General features: G+C 46.0%; 1 protein-coding gene across 1 annotated transcript; it reads left to right on the top strand.

The window, feature by feature from the left end:
* The first annotated feature begins 4,771 nt into the window (after positions 1 to 4,771).
* On the top strand, positions 4,772 to 12,869 carry PROKR2 (prokineticin receptor 2). Its single transcript, XM_060078814.1, has 2 exons — positions 4,772 to 5,229; positions 12,173 to 12,869. The coding sequence occupies exons 1-2, from the start codon at positions 4,772 to 4,774 to the stop codon at positions 12,867 to 12,869; spliced, it is 1,155 nt and encodes a 384-aa protein (XP_059934797.1).
* The last annotated feature ends 3,268 nt before the right edge of the window (positions 12,870 to 16,137 follow it).

Genomic DNA, 16,137 nt, shown 5'->3' with positions numbered 1-16,137 from the left:
AAATTAAAAAGCTTCTGCACAGCAACAGAAACAGTCAACAGAATGAAGAGGCAGCCTATGGGATAGAAGAAAATATTTGCAAACCATCTATCAGATAAGGGGTTAATATCCAAAATGTATAAGGAATTCATACAACTCAATAGCAATAATAATAATAATCTGATTTTAAAATGGACAGAGGGCTGAATAGGCATTTTTTCAAAGAAAACATACAAATGGCCAAGAAGTACATGAAAAGATGCTCAATATCACTAATCATCAGGGAAATGAAAATCAAAACCACAATGATATATTACCTCACACCTGTTAGAATGGCTATTATCAAAAAGAAAAGGGATAACAAGTGTTGGCAAGGTTGTAGAGAAAAGAGAACCCTGTACACTGTCGGTTGGAATGTAAGTTGGTGCAGCCACTATGGAAAAAGGTGTGAAAGTTCCTCAAAAAATTAAAAGTAGAACTACCATATGATCCAGCAATCCCACTTCTGGGTATATATCAGAAGGAAACAAAACCACTATCTTGAAGAGATAACTGCACCCCTGTGTTCATAGCAGCATTATTCACAATAGCCTAAACTTGGAAACAACCTAAGTGTCCATGGATGGATGAACAGATGAGATATACATATAATGGAATATTGTAGAATGGTGGTTGCCAGGGGCTGGAGAGGTAATGGGGAGATGTTGGTTGAAGGGTACAAACTTGCACTTAAAAGATGAATAAGTTCTGGATATCTAATGTACAGCATGATGATTACAGTTAACAATACTGTATTTTATACTTGAAAGTTGATGAGAGAGTAAATCTTAAATGGTCTCACCATCAAAAGAAAAAATTATGTGAGGTGATGGATGTGTTAACTAACCTTATTGTGGTAGTCACTTCACAATGTATACATGTATCAAATCTTCACGTTGTATATCTTAAACTTACACAATGTTATATGTCAATTATATCCAATACATCTGGGAAAAAAAAAACTTAAAGAGGAAAAGGAGGGGGGTTACTTCTACATAAGGTGAAAGGCAGAATCACATAATGTCACCACCCAAAGGGTTTCTTAATCATCTATTCAGGTATTTTAAATTGGCATCCCAGTGGACTATATTCATTCTGAGATATGTTCTCTTTGGCCAACACAGGGGTTTTGTTTTGTTTTAACTAACCCAACTTTATTTATAAAGTTCTAAAATCCCAGACTCTCTGGAAAGATGGGAAGATCTGACAAAGCAGAGTCCATATTCCAAGCTGTCGATAATCATTGGCTGGGATTTAACAGCAGGGAATCCCTTTAGACCTTCAGTCTCCTGCCATAGTTTCCAGTTCCAATTCTGTAAAGCCAGAGCTTCCCTCTGTGCTTTGCAGCTACCAGTCATCAGAATTCGCAGGTCCTGAGAGTTTAATCCCCTCGCTCAATGTATAAGGAAACCAAGGACCAGAGAGGCAATAGAAATTGCCTAAAATCAGAGCCTGTTGTAAACGAAGTGGAGGGCTCTGGCATCCCCCTAAAGACAGGAGGAGGCCCAACTGGGATGGTCTTTGAATGACCAAGGACTTTGGCAGTTGTGGACATCTCAGGTTTTAGTGAGGACTTCGGGATCGAAGCTTTGAGCAGGGTAAGCTGCCCCCGATCCCCAGATTCCTCCCGGGGGTCTCCTCCCCCATAACCCTAAAGTCCCACTCTGCACTCGCAGGAGTATGCCGAGCACCAGCTCCCGGAACGATGGAATGCACCCTGGGCTTCTCCAGAAGGAGTCACTGTGTAGCAGGAGCGGACGCTGTCACTGGACTCCCTGGAAGACAGGATCCTCGGATCCTCGGATCCTTCACTGGCGACCCCCTTGGGGCGCTACCTAGGGGTGCAGAGGGCCTCGCGGGTTCTTCGGAATCGCATTATCTAAAAGGCCAAATTTAAATTAGCTAGCTAGTGGGAAGCAGCTGCATAGCACGGGGAGGTCAGCTCGGTGCTTTGTGACAGGGTGGGGTAGGGAGGGTAGGAGGGAGACGCAAGAGGGAGGGGATATGGGCATGTATATATATGTATAGCTGATTCACTTTGTTATAAAGCAGAAACTAACACACCATTATAAAGCAGTTATACTCCAATAAAGATGTTTAAAAAAAATAAAAAGCTACTGCGTTCCATTCACACGGGGGTACGGAGGGCTCAGAAACTCTCTAGAGGGACCCACCCGCGCCAAGGAGGCTAGAGCTCCATGCGTCCGGCGCCCGGGGAGCACCAGTTGCAGGAGCCGAGTGCCCACCCTTCTCCTCCGCGCAGAGACAGGCGGGGACCCCGGGGCGGAGCCCAGCGCGGGGCGGGCGCACTCGGCCGCGCCCCAGAAGCCGGGAAGAGCTTCGCGGGCGGAGCGCCAACTCTAGCGGGAACCAGGAGACCGCGACTCGCCTGGGAAGGGCGCTGAGCGAGGAAGAAAGAGGAACACCTCCTACGCAGCGCAAGTGCGGGTCCCCGAGGCCGCCAGGGGGACGGGGAAGCGTGGAAGCCCGTAGGTGCAGAGCTCCGCGCAGTCCCGGGGCTCCAGTGGCCGGGTGGGGGGCGTCGCCCGTGCTGAGGGCTCCGATGCCCACTTCTTTCTCTGGGGTCTTCGGGCCGCTTTGCCTGCTGCCGCCCTAGGGCTGCGCCCTGGCTGGCTCGCACTAGAGGAGTGGGTGCCGGCAGATGACCGGGCCGGGGACCGTAGGCTGGGACTGGGCAGTGAGGCCGCAGACCGAGGGAGCCAGTGGGTGGGCGGGCGCCAAACTGCAGGGGAGGGCGTGGGCGGGGGGCACCCTCGGGAAGGTGAGCAGGGAAAGGGAGGTGTCTCTGGGAAAATTCCCGTTCACCGTCTCCTCCCTCCACCCCCAGTTTTCTTCCCGCCCGGAGATCCCACAGGCTTTGCTTCTCGAGCTTAAATTTCCGACGATTCCCGCCCCTGCCGGGGCAGCGCCTCCGGGAGCCGCGCGGCCGTGCCGGGTGGTTAATAAGGGAGAGGAAGGACGGGGATCTTGGAGAGGGCTGGTCAAGGGCAGGGAGTGCATCCAGCGGTAACGGGGAGGGGACCAGCTCCAGCCCGGGCGCCCGCTGTCTCCTAGCGGGTCCCGGGACCGAAGAGCAGTCGAACGTAGAAGCCGACAGGGCGCAACTCCCGCTTCTCCATCTCAGACGGAGCAGTGTCTGTGGTGGTTGGGGTCTCGCGTGAAACGGAGAGGCGTCCCAAAAAGAGGACGCCCCCAGCTGCGGTTTTGAGCCTCCCCTGGGGTACATAGTAGGCAGGCGCGCCGCAGGTTGGAGTGTCCCCGCAACCCTGCGACTGCTGTCCCTTCCGGGAGCAGTTTCTGTCCTTCGTTCTCCCTCTCTTCTCACAGGGCTGGGCCAAACCTACTGTCCAGTTTGGTCCACTTCTTGCTTCCAGCATCCCACAGCCCCCACACTTGGAGTCCTTTCCAGGTGTGCTAAGAGGTGGGGGAAGGTGGGTTCATGGCTGGATGGCCGGGAACCCCATTCCGCAGGTGCTGGATCTGGGTTCTTTTTCCAGTCCGTCAGACACAGCGAACCCAATAGTGCCCAATCTCCTGAGGGCTCAGTACTTCAGAGACTTTACTTCCTCCCCTGCGGGCATCTGGAGGCACCAAGAATGTAGAGGACTTAGGCCATAAGAGACAGGTCAGCCCTCAGGCCCTCCTGGGTCCTCACTGACACTCCCCCCACCCCCCTTGGGGGGCTGTTTTCAGTTAAGCGAGGTCTTGGAGCAGCCACCACTTTCAGAGGGCACAGACTTTGGTGACAAGATGTGGTACCTCCCAATCAAGGCTGATTCTGGAAGGGGGGCTGGGGGCCTGGTGAAGGGACAGCTCAAAAGAGGGGAGACAGGGAAGAGAAGCAAACAGAGGACTTCTTTCTAGAGCGGCCCAGCAGCGCAGCAGGAGAATTCCCTCCCACCCACAGGCCCCTCCACCTGCAGAGTCCTGGTCAGGATCCTCATTCATTCCTTCAGCAGATTCCTATCCAGCTCCTACTCTGTGCCAGGCCCTGGGCTAGGCAACAGGAATTTGGTTTACGGGAAAACTGGGATTCAGAGAGCATAAATCACTGGCCCAAGTTGACTCAGCCTGTCCATGTGAAAATGGTGATTTCCAAGTCTGTGGACTGGCCAGGACAGAGGGAGCAGTCCCTGCTTTGGAGGAAGGACCCTGCTGTATCCCCCTCCTCTGGCTTCATTGTCCCTGGCCAACAGCTGGCACAATGTTGTGACTGCCATAGAGTCCTGGGCCAGCTGCCTGAGCAACTGGGAAAAACTTACAGAAGACCCCTGTGGGGGCTGCTGTGGGGAGGGGGACTGGACAGTCAAACTGGTCCTGGTCCCTGGACAAAGGGCAAAGATACACATTCTTCTTGGATGTCTCTGGGGAGTCCAATCCATCCCATGCTCAGTCCCTCTCGACAGCCAAACAGCCAATAGAGGGTTTCCCAATTTCCGGAACTCATGTGTCCTCCCCTCTGTGCCATGGGTAGTTCTGTCTGTGGGTTCTAACCCACTGTGTCTGGTTGGCCTATACCTGGGGGGACTCTGGGAGGATGCTACCAGGTGTTCTCCTATATTTTATCAACTGGTTGTGTCTCCTTCCAGGATCCATGATGGCGTCTTGATTCCCCACAGATGTGGGCAGGGTGCTAGGATCTCTGACCTCATGAAAGCAGAGGGTCTGGACCCCCAGCTCACAGTACTCAGACGCAGAGACTCCTGCATACCACTCACTGGCAAGCTTCACCATGACAGCCCAGAATGGAAACACTAGTTTTGCAACCAACTTCAGTATACCCCAAGACCATGCCTCCTCCCTCCCCTTCAACTTCAGTTATGGTGATTACGACCTCCCTCTAGATGAGGATGAGGATATGACCAAGACTCACACCTTCTTTGCAGCCAAGATTATTATCGGGGTAGCACTTGTGGGCATCATGCTGATTTGTGGCATTGGCAACTTTGTCTTTATCACTGCCCTTGCCCGCTATAAGAAGCTGCGCAACCTCACCAACCTGCTCATTGCTAACCTGGCCATCTCCGACTTCCTGGTGGCCATTGTCTGCTGCCCCTTCGAGATGGACTACTATGTGGTGCGCCAGCTCTCCTGGGAGCACGGCCATGTGCTCTGTGCCTCTGTCAACTACCTGCGTACCGTCTCACTCTACGTCTCCACCAATGCCCTGCTGGCCATCGCTATCGACAGGTGAGGATATTGGGTAGGGGTAAAGATGGAGGTGGTCCAGGTTGCCTCTTTCCTCACTTCACTTTTAAAAGTTGGCATTACTCCAGATTCAAATGCGTGCCCATCTATCGAGGCAAAAGGAGACTTGGTTACTCCAGTTGTGGCTCACGTTGTCCCAAATGTGGACAAGAGTGAGGCTCCTGAGCCTCCCAGCTCTGGGCCATGCCCCCATACACCACATCTGCTTCAGATACAGGAATGTCATATAACCATGAACCTCACCAAACACAAAAGCAAAAGCAGCAAATTTAGGCAGGTTACTACTTAGAAGCCACGTTAACTAGGTTAGCCAGGGCAGCTTCCAGTCAAGATAGCATGTGCGAAGTTTTTCCTGTAACCACTACCCAAATCAAGATATAGAACATTTCCATCCCCTAGAAAGTTTCCTTGTGCCCCTTACCAGTCATTCCTCCCACCCCAGGCAACCACTGATCTGATTTCTAGCGTCATAGTTTAGTTTTGCCTATTTTTTAACTTTGTAAAAATGGAACCATACAGTATGTACTCTTGTTTTTGGTGACTTTGTGGCAGAGCTGATTTTAAAATAAGCTTACAGGGTTCAGTTGCAAAAAAAGAGGGAAGGACATTCTTGCCTTTCTTTTTTGCATATATCCATGTGCTTATTTGCATATATTTGCATGAGATGTTCTGTAAGTCCTTGATCTATTGTAAATGTATAAAGTAAAATTTCTAATAGCAGCTTCAGACAAATCTGACACATGTTTTATTTATGTAAATAGCTGTAGGCCAGCACTGGACTACCAGTGGCTCTGTTTGAGGAGGGCAATTTGTGTCACATCTTCTTGGTCTAACATTGTGAGTTATGCTCATTTTGATGATGTGTTTTTAATCATCTTTTTCCCTTTTATCTCCTTTCAACTCCAGTTTTTCCCTCATTCTCAGTGCTATTTAGGTCTGTGGTCCTTTTTAATCAACCCAGTGATTATTTTTCATTTATGGTAATATAATACACGTACAGGTATAAGAGGCATCTTCCTTTTTATAACTTAATTCCTGCAAGAAAAAACAATTTTGTTATCACAACTCTGAGGCTCGTAAGCCCTGAACCCAGTGTTTATGAAACTTACCTATCAACAAAATGCACAAAATTCCCCAGGGGAAATGATACAAAGTATGTTTGGTACAATGGTACAAAGTCAGGTTCCTGGGCCCCTACTGAATGGGAATCCCCTGGGCTAGGGCCTAGGCATCTAAATTTTACCCAATCCCTGAATGATTCTGATGCTTACTCAAGTGAGTTACCACTGTTCTCATCACCTTTGTTCCATTGAAAACTTTGTCTTCCTAATGTAGTTGTGGGGTTTTTCTTTCTTTCTCTTTCTTTCTTTCTTTCTTTCCTTTTCTTCCGTCCTTTCTTTCTTTCTTTCTTTCTATCTTTTCTTTCTTTCTTTCTTCCTTCCTTCCTTTCTTTCTTTCTTTCCTTTTCTTCCTTCCTTCCTTCCTTCCTTTCTTTCTTTCTTTCCTTTTCTTCCGTCCTTTCTTTCTTTCTTTCTTCCTTCCTTCCTTTCTTTCTTTCCTTTTCTTCTGTCCTTTCTTTCTTTCTTTCTTTCTTTCTTTCTTTTCTTTCTTTCTTTCTTCCTTCCTTCCTTCCTTTCTTTCTTTCTTTCCTTTTCTTCCTTCCTTCCTTTCTTTCTTTCTTTTCTTTCTTTCTTTCTTTCTTTCTTTCTTTCTTTCTTTCTTTCTTCCTTCCTTCCTTCCTTTCTTTCTTTCCTTTTCTTCTGTCCTTTCTTTCTTTCTTTCTTTCTTTCTTTCTTTCTTTCTTTTCTTTCTTTCTTTCTTCCTTCCTTCCTTCCTTTCTTTCTTTCTTTCCTTTTCTTCCTTCCTTCCTTCCTTCCTTTCTTTCTTTCTTTTCTTTCTTTCTTTCTTTTCTTTCTTTCTTTCTTTCTTTCTTTCTTTCTTTCTTTCTTTCTTCCTTTCTTTCTTCTTTCTTTTTCTTTCTTTCTTTTGTAACATGGGAGATTCTCAGGAAGCAGCCATTCTTTTACAGTACAGAGTGCTTCCTTTTCCACCCCAAACCAGTTCTGCCTCAGTCAGCTTCCAGCTCTGTCAGCAGTTCCACCATCTCCCAGTCACCCAAGCAGGAGATACTACCATCATCCTTTTCCTTTCTCCCTGTTCTACTGACACCCACACACCCCTACACCAGGTGCAGCCCTACACCAGGTCCTGGCAATAGTCCCTCCAGCTTCATCTCTTGGCAAGTCATGGCTGGACCATCATAAAGCTCCTCTAACTTGTCTCTTCACCCCTTCAGGAGCCCCTGACTTTCCCTTGAAATCTATAGTCATCTATATTAAGCATCAGAATATCACCACTGAAGAGTCTTTCTAATATATCTCATTCCTTACAAAACCTCCAAAAGTTTCAATGCCTATAGAACACATGCCAAATCCTGAGTCTAGCACCCCAGAGTCTTTGTAATCTGATGCCAATCTGTCTTTTAATCTCATTCTGTGTCTGGGGACACAGACGGTCTTTTCCAAAGGACACTGTGTTTTAAGCGTAATAACCACTTCTATCTTCATGTTTCCATAGTGCTTAGCGAAGAGCTTCAAACCTGTGCCTTAGCTTAGTTTACCCCTAAAATAGACCCTGAGACAAGGATTCATGTGCAGGTAGCCCTCAGTAAGCACCTATAGGGAGATAGGAAACGAGGCAGGCAAGGGAAGGCAGTCAATACAAGCTGTGTTATTGAACAAGTTTCCACTGTGCACAACTGATGCTTATTCCTGCCACAGAAGTCTTGGAGCTGGTGTAGATCACACCTCAGAGTTCTCCCAGGAGTGAGAGGTGGGAGGGAACTAGGATATTTATACACCAACCCTCATAAGTCATTTGTGAGGGCCACTCTGGAAATTCTGTGCAAGTTACCAAGAGGACTCTGGAAGCCAGAGAAGGCCTTCCAACAAAGAAATGCAGGTGTTGGGCCTCCCTGGTGGCGCAGTGGTTGAGAGTCCGCCTGCCGATGCAGGGGACACGGGTTCGTGCCCCGGTCTGGGAGGATCCCATATGCCGCGGAGCGGCTGGGCCCGTGAGCCATGGCCGCTGGGCCTGCGCATCCGGAGCCTGTGCTCCGCAACGGGAGAGGCCACAACAGTGAGAGGCCCACATACCGCAAAAAGAAAAAAAAAAAAAAAAAAAAAAAAAAAAAAAAAAAAAAAAAAAAAAAAAAGAAATGCAGGTGTTAGCAGGTGGCAGTGGACAGGCATGCAGTGAAGTGATAAAAGCAAAGGGATAATAGAGGGGCACCAACAGCATCTGCTACAACCTGGTAGATCCACAGGTTGCTGGGTTCTACTGTGTGCCCAACCTATGCGTATGGAAACATAAAGTAGTAGAAGATACAGTCTTTGACCTCAGGGAGATTTTCTTCCACACAAAAACTAGAATAATCTAGTGATAAGTGAAGAGTAACTCAGAGAAAGACAGATGATTATGTTAGTGATGCAGTCTGGGAACGCTTCATGAGGAAGGTGTTGCAATTCAAGTTTGCTATTCTGACCACTTCCTATTCACCCCATTGATGAACGCAGGACTCTCCAGCACAAATAGTAGTAGATAACTGAACGCACAACACCTGAAACTAGAACAATGAGGGTGAAGGCACTTGGTTGGTCTCATATACTGCCAGCCCAGGGGAGGAGAACACTGCACACCAGGCAGGGTCACGTGGGAGCTGTGCTTGGGAATAGAATGAACCAGCAGGGGATGTGAGCAGCAGGGTCTATAGTGACAAGAGGCTGAGGTGACCCTTGGCTCCCATGGGGGGATGTGATTGACTTGTTTGAATGATTTTGCCAACTGGCAGGGAGGTGAAACCCATTAGGTTGCGGATTGGGGGTGCCGCTATTCCCACTGATAGAGGAACTAGCAGGACAAGAGCCTTTCTCACTGGGTGGAGGGGTATGTCTGGTGAAAACAAAGGAACCCACAGCTAGGCTTTTGGGGGCCTGTAGATGTCAAAGCAGCATATGGAATTTCAGCCCTTACAATCCAGGACCCTAATAAATAAATAGCACCCCTCTTTCTCACTCAGTTTCAGACAAACTGAAAAACAAGGCAAAATGATGAGAAAGATGGATGATGGCCAAACTCTCACTTTTGCTGAGATGACACTAATATTAAATAATGGGCTTGTATCTGTAGTCATGGGGACAACATCCTACTCAGAATTAGACAAACCTGCAAACCCTGACACAGGCAGCAGCAGAAGAGCAAGGTTCATGTGCAGAGGGCCTAGAAGGGATGATATTTGAAGTCATAGAGAACCCAGAAAAAGAGTGTTGACCCCAAGAAGCACACATCCAAGCAGATAGATGGCAACAAAGACTTTGCAGATATCCCTCTTGCCAATGAATGAGTCATGGGAAAAGATGGGTTTAAACAAAGTATTATAGCTTCCACCATGCTTTATGTACCTTTACCTTCTCAAATAGAATCTTTCAAAAAGCCTGCAAGGTTGTCTGTAAAGTTATTTTTATCTCCCTTTCACAGATGAAGAAACTAAGTCCCAGGAGCATAAGTGATTTATTCAAGAATTTAGGTACACAGCTGAAATCCAGGGCTTCTGAATAATACCTAGGTCAGTGTTCTTTATTTTATTATTTAGCTGATGACAACTCTGAATTTTGGAGCATCCTATAGGATAAGGAATTAGAATTTAGGAGTTCACAACAGATTAAGCAGGGCTGTGGAAGTTCTCTTTGGCATTGGTTACTGAGATACTTTTCATGCAAGAACCAGACTGAGAGAGTTATTAAGTCTTGAATTAGTTCTGCATTATCTAAGGACTTTGGACTCAGTATGATAGGCAGAATAATGACGCCCCCAAGATATCCACATCCTAATCCCCAGAATACGTTATGCCTAAGGGGAATTAAGATAGCAGATGGAATTAAGTTTGCTAATTAGCTGATCATAAAATAAGGACATGAGACTGGATTATCCAGGTGGGCCCAGTGTAATCACAAAGGTCCTTAGATGTGCAAGAGGGAAGCAGAAAAGTCAGTGTCAGAGTGATGTGTTGTGGGAAGGGCTTGACTGGTCACTGGTGGCTTTGAACATGAAAGGGGCCCCTTAGCCAAGGAATGCAGGCAGCCCTAGACAAGAAACAAATGAGATTTTCCCCTCAGAGCCTCCAGAAAGGAACACAGTCCTACCAACACCTTGATTTTAGCCCAGTAAGACACATGTCAGACTTCTGACCTCCAAAACTGTAAGATAATTAATTTGTGTTGTTTAAGCCACTGAGTTTGTGGTAATTTGTTATAGCAGCAACAGGAAGCTGATACACTCAGTACCACAGAGAAACGGTGATTGTGAGATGTCCCTGCCCCAGTGAAGGATTGGCTAGCCCATTTGTCCCAATCTCCAGCCCTGTGAGCCTTGTGCTACCCAGGCAAGTCATGCAGGTTAACTTGGAAAATCTGGGTCCCATGCATGGGTGAAGAACTCCAGTAAGCACTGCTCATTAATATATACAGCTAGGGTGCAGCCAATGGTTGGGATGAGATGCAACTTTATCTCATGTCTTCAGAAAGCTGCAAGCTGGGGAGAGCCAGGCTGCCATGAGATCCCCTAATTGAAGTCTATAGAGTCAGAGCTGCCAGTGGGCAAGGGGAAGGCAAGAGCCAAGAAAACAATCTCATGACAGACATATTGCCAGGGACAGACAGAAATAACATGGCAGAAGGCCTTCTTGGTCAAGTCAGAAACTTGGAAAGGTGACCAAAGGGTCTAGTTACAATAGAAGGGTAAATTGGATAGAATTTCTATGGGTGGCTTCCTGCTCTTGGTCGTAACCTGACTCAAGCTCCAGGTAAGAGGTACATATTCATTTCCAAGGTTATATTGTTTCTTGACATGACATGAGGGGTGCCTCATGCCTCTTTTCTTCCTCCACCTTCCTCCACCACCTCTTCCTCCACCTTCCTCCACCACCTCTTCCTCTCACTCCATAAAATGCACAGGAATGATTCCAGGGCACTAAATTACCTAAATAGGTGTTGTTAGGTTTTTCTGGAAAGAAGGTATTCAACCTACACAAATGAGCTCATTTCCCACTGAGGGCTCCAACCTCTTTCCCAGGCAGCGGTGCTCATTGGAAAGAGCAGGATAAAAGTTTTATGCTGTGTGCTGCTTTATGGTGTCAAGGCAACTTTACACACCTTCTCATCTGAGCTTGAGACAGCCCAGGGAGGTGGGTGTAAAAGTTCTGTATCAGGAGCCTGGATTCTGTTCCCTGCACCAAGTGAGCTTGGGCAAGTCATTTACATCTCACTAGATTCCTCAGATTCTACCCTTAGTCAGCTCCTGCTCTGTAATGCGGGATGACACCTGAGGGGAGGAGAGAGAAATTCCTAGTCCACAGCTCTTCTTTCACCTCTACACCAGAAGATATTTGGATTGAAGAGTTTTGAAAGAATTATGTTCTTAGGCAGAATGGCAAGCTGGAAAGCCAAGGTGGTATCCATAGGACTTATAATCATGAGAGGCCACATGTACATGCCACACCTAGTACATGCCAAGCATTTCACAAACATTATAATATTTAATATTCACAGCAGCCCTGCAAGGTAGGTGTCATTTTATTTCATGTTACATTTGAGGAAACGAATCTCAGAGAGACTGAGTGATTCACTCCAGCCAAGATTTATTCGGTCTGTTTGACCCAAATCCTATGCTGTTTACACTAAATCACTCCTCTCCTCCAAATGCCAAATGATGTCGCTAAAATAAGATGAAGCACGTTGATGCTGGAAAATAGGTACGTGGGGAGTCATTGTGCCATTTTGTCTGCTACTGTGGGTATTTGGGTTAGTTAAAAAACAATAATGATTACAAGCACACACCATTATTACTGATAGCTTCCCTCCCCCACCAGATATCTCGCTATCGTTCACCCCTTGAAACCACGGATGAATTATCAAACAGCCTCCTTCCTGATTGCTTTGGTCTGGATGGTATCCATTCTCATCGCCATCCCATCAGCCTACTTCACGACGGAAACCGTCCTCTTCATTGTCAAACGCCAGGAAAAGATCTTCTGCGGCCAGATCTGGCCAGTGGACCAGCAGCTCTACTATAAATCCTACTTCCTCTTCATCTTCGGCATCGAGTTCCTGGGCCCGGTGGTCACAATGACCCTGTGCTACGCCAGGATCTCCCGGGAGCTCTGGTTCAAGGCGGTCCCTGGTTTCCAGACGGAACAGATCCGGAAGCGGCTGCGCTGCCGCCGGAAGACGGTGCTGGTGCTCATGTGCATCCTCACGGCCTACGTGCTGTGCTGGGCGCCTTTCTACGGCTTCACCATCGTGCGCGACTTCTTCCCCACCGTATTCGTGAAGGAGAAGCACTACCTCACAGCCTTTTACGTCGTCGAGTGCATCGCCATGAGCAACAGCATGATCAACACCGTTTGCTTCGTGGCCGTCAAGAACAACACCATGAAGTACTTCAAGAAGATGCTGCTGCTCCACTGGCGGCCCTCCCACGGCGGGAGCAAGTCCAGCGCTGACCATGACCTCAAAACCAGAGGCCTGCTGGCCACGGAAGAGGCGGATTGTATCAGGCTGAAGTGACCCACTGGTGTTTCATAATTGAAAACCCAAAAGCCAGTACTTGGAGCACAATTCACCAATAACCAAGTTCACAGGCTGCTTGGGGAAAGGGCAACTGTGTTCACACCTCACTGCTCTCAAGGAGCTGGATGCTTCTGGAGTCATAAAATGCGATGCAACTAGACACAAACCACAGCAGCTGACATTTACTGATACCTGCTCAACACCTACTGTGTGCACAACCACAACAGTGAGATTAGATAAGGGCAACAGGAGCTGACATTTACTGATTACCTACTGTGCAAAAATATTTAAATAGCAAAATGAAATGGCAGAAGCCATTGGAGTCATCAAGCTATATCCAGATATTTAGGTGGTCAAACAGAGGCCACAGATGGTTATCTAGACTCATTCTTCATCTTCCCTCACTCTGTATCTGGCCAGTGCAGGAAAGTCACAGCCTACAGAATGCAGCACAATGGAGATAAAAGGGTGAATTAGAGTGTGGGGTTTACAGCCTCATGGGAAGACAGTTCACGCCATCACAGTGAGCTTTCCCACTCAGATCTTATGACCTCCCTAGAACATTCTCTAGAATTCTGGCTGCCAGAAAAGAATTTTTCTCATAACCAGGTCATTGGTTATCTATAATGGTGTAATTTCAAAGGAAAGAACCAAAAAAGTTTCTTTTCCACTGATGCTTGAAAACTCATCATTCTTTTGGGTGAAGACAGACAATCCTGAAATGAGGAACACATCCAGTTCCTGAAATCTTAATGTGAAGGATGTCAGCAGCTCTAGTGTCAGGGAGGAAGGGGACAGAGAAAGGGGTGGAGTTTGCCACTGGCAATGAACATAATCTGTGTGGCCATTTTGCTAAGGCCTGGGCCACATTTCTAGAACACACCCCCTCTTGCAAAGATGAGCTCTACTTGGAATCCAAAGACCTGGGTTCAAGTCCTAACTCATGTGACCTAGATGTTTACTCTCTCTGCATCTCAGTTTTGTTCAACGAAACAGGGATGATGAAAATATTTTCTCTGCCTGCCTTACAGGACTGTTGGGCAAGCCCATTGAGGTCATAGCTTGTAAAAGTGCTTTTCAACTATAGAAGTGATGAGAATGGATAAGAGATATTGAATGATTTGTTTGGACCCCATCCACTGTGGCTTATTATGGAGAAACACTCCCACTTTTTCATCCTTAGTCTATGGACCAGTGATCCCTGAACTCTTCTCAGTGCAGTCCATCTACATCAGGGCAAAAAAGGAATCCTTGTCCTGAGTTATAATCAGAAAGATTCAACTTCACAATCTCAGTTACCCACACCCCACCTCCCAAACTTTCAGTATGCCTGTGGTCATAGAAGTGTTGATAGTCTTCCCTGCATGTTGCTAAACAGCACACCCCAGGGCTGCCTAAGTCTGTTTGTATTATCACACATCTATGGTAATTGTGTGTAGTTGTCTTCATTTCTTCCTGATTCATTTTGAAGCAGAGTCTATACAAATGGTTTAGGATTGACCCAAATGACCCACATTTGGGCAATTCCTGCTCTTCTATAGTGAAGAGGTTATTTAGTTGTTTGCTTGTCTGTGTGTGTGCATGTGTGTGTGTTTAATTACTTGTTGGTGTTTTTAATCCAACAGTGACGTTTCAACCAACATTTTCCTCCATCACCACCCAGCAGATTCACCTTCAGCCCAATCACTGTACCCTCAGAAAATGCAAACTCACTTTAACATTAGGCTATGCCAAATTGTTTATAAAATCTGATTAGACAAAATTACACAATGCATTCTAAAGTCAAGCAAGTAAATATTTTGGGGTTATCTGCATTTTCACAAATATGATAACTGCATTTTTATTTATTACCCCTGTCTTGACTCTTCTCCTGAAGATGATTCTTTAAGAGTAGACTGTTACCAATTGTGTCTGTCAAAAGAATTCAGTCCCCTTTTCCTTTTTATACTAAAACATACCATCCTCCCTTCATTTAAATTTAACTGAAACAACTTTTGTAAATATTGGTGAGATTTGTGATTTTCCAGTGAGTTAAAGTGTTATGTTGTTATCAAATGAAATAATTAACATATGGAATCCTAACCACACTGTTGAAGCATTTTCCCTGCTAATCTTCTATATGTTAGTATATTTAGATATCAATGAAGTAATAGCCATTTAAACAATTCAACTTTGAAACAGAGAAGGAAGTTCTTGAAGGCATTTTTAGAATAGTGGCAGCTCACACCAGCAACCAGCCTCATCTTGGTCACGTCCCTCAAGCTGCCAGCCCAGGAGTGTACTCATTCATGCAAATAAATCAAAGAACCGCTACTTCATGTTCACGTTACCCTTTCATTTTAAAATCATCTTGTTTGTTTAAAGAAAACTGCTGTTTGCATGGAGACTGTTCATTCCTCTAACTGGTGTTAAGGTGATAAATTAATTGCACTTGTGTTTACACTTTTCTTTTCAAGACTAATTAATGCTAAGCTTAAGATACTTTTAATGCACTGAGATATATAAACATTCATATATACTATTATATATTGGAAATTTAATCTCCTTTGGAAAAATGGATCCATTTCCTTGGCCAGAATAAGAGAAGGATGGCTTTGTGATAAAGCTATTAGATTTTTCTTTCAGCATCCAACATCAAAAATAAGTTGATTCTCAAGTTAAAGAAATCAAAAGATGGCTTCAGGCCCTTCATGGATAAAAACCAACTGCAGACTTCTGAAGGAAAAAGTGACACATGGGAGGTGGTTAGAAGACTTAAAGTAGTTCTATTTCTAGGGGAAAATTTCGGCTTTGAATCATATCTCCTCAATTTAACCATTATCTCTCCCTTGGGCTCAAGAAGACACACACACACACACACACACACACACACACACACACAGACACACCTACACCTCAATAGGACCCCAAAGCAGGAAAAGGCCTTTTAGGACATGTAACACAACTCACTCCTTTCTTAGGTGAGAAGATCTGAATTTCAAATGAGGAAATGACTTGCTTAAGGATGCACAGCTAACGCTAACATTTGCTGGAGCCAAAACATTGCCCCAAGGTCTCACTCTGGTCTAGTGAACTGCATTCAGTAAACTGCCCTCCTGTGTCCAAAGGAGGGGACTTCCTCTAAGAATGTTTAAAAAGCCATTTAAACTGGTTTCTGACCTCCTGGGAGAATCTTAAACTGCACAAAAGATACCTTCCTTCCTTCTGGCAAGCAAAGAATGCATCCATCCAAGGGACTTCATAATCTAGACCCCAGGGTTCCAGA

This window comes from Mesoplodon densirostris, chromosome 16 (genome assembly GCF_025265405.1).
Source record: "Mesoplodon densirostris isolate mMesDen1 chromosome 16, mMesDen1 primary haplotype, whole genome shotgun sequence".
Classification (NCBI taxonomy): Eukaryota; Metazoa; Chordata; class Mammalia; order Artiodactyla; family Ziphiidae; genus Mesoplodon; species Mesoplodon densirostris.
This window is presented reverse-complemented; position numbering and strand designations above follow the sequence as displayed.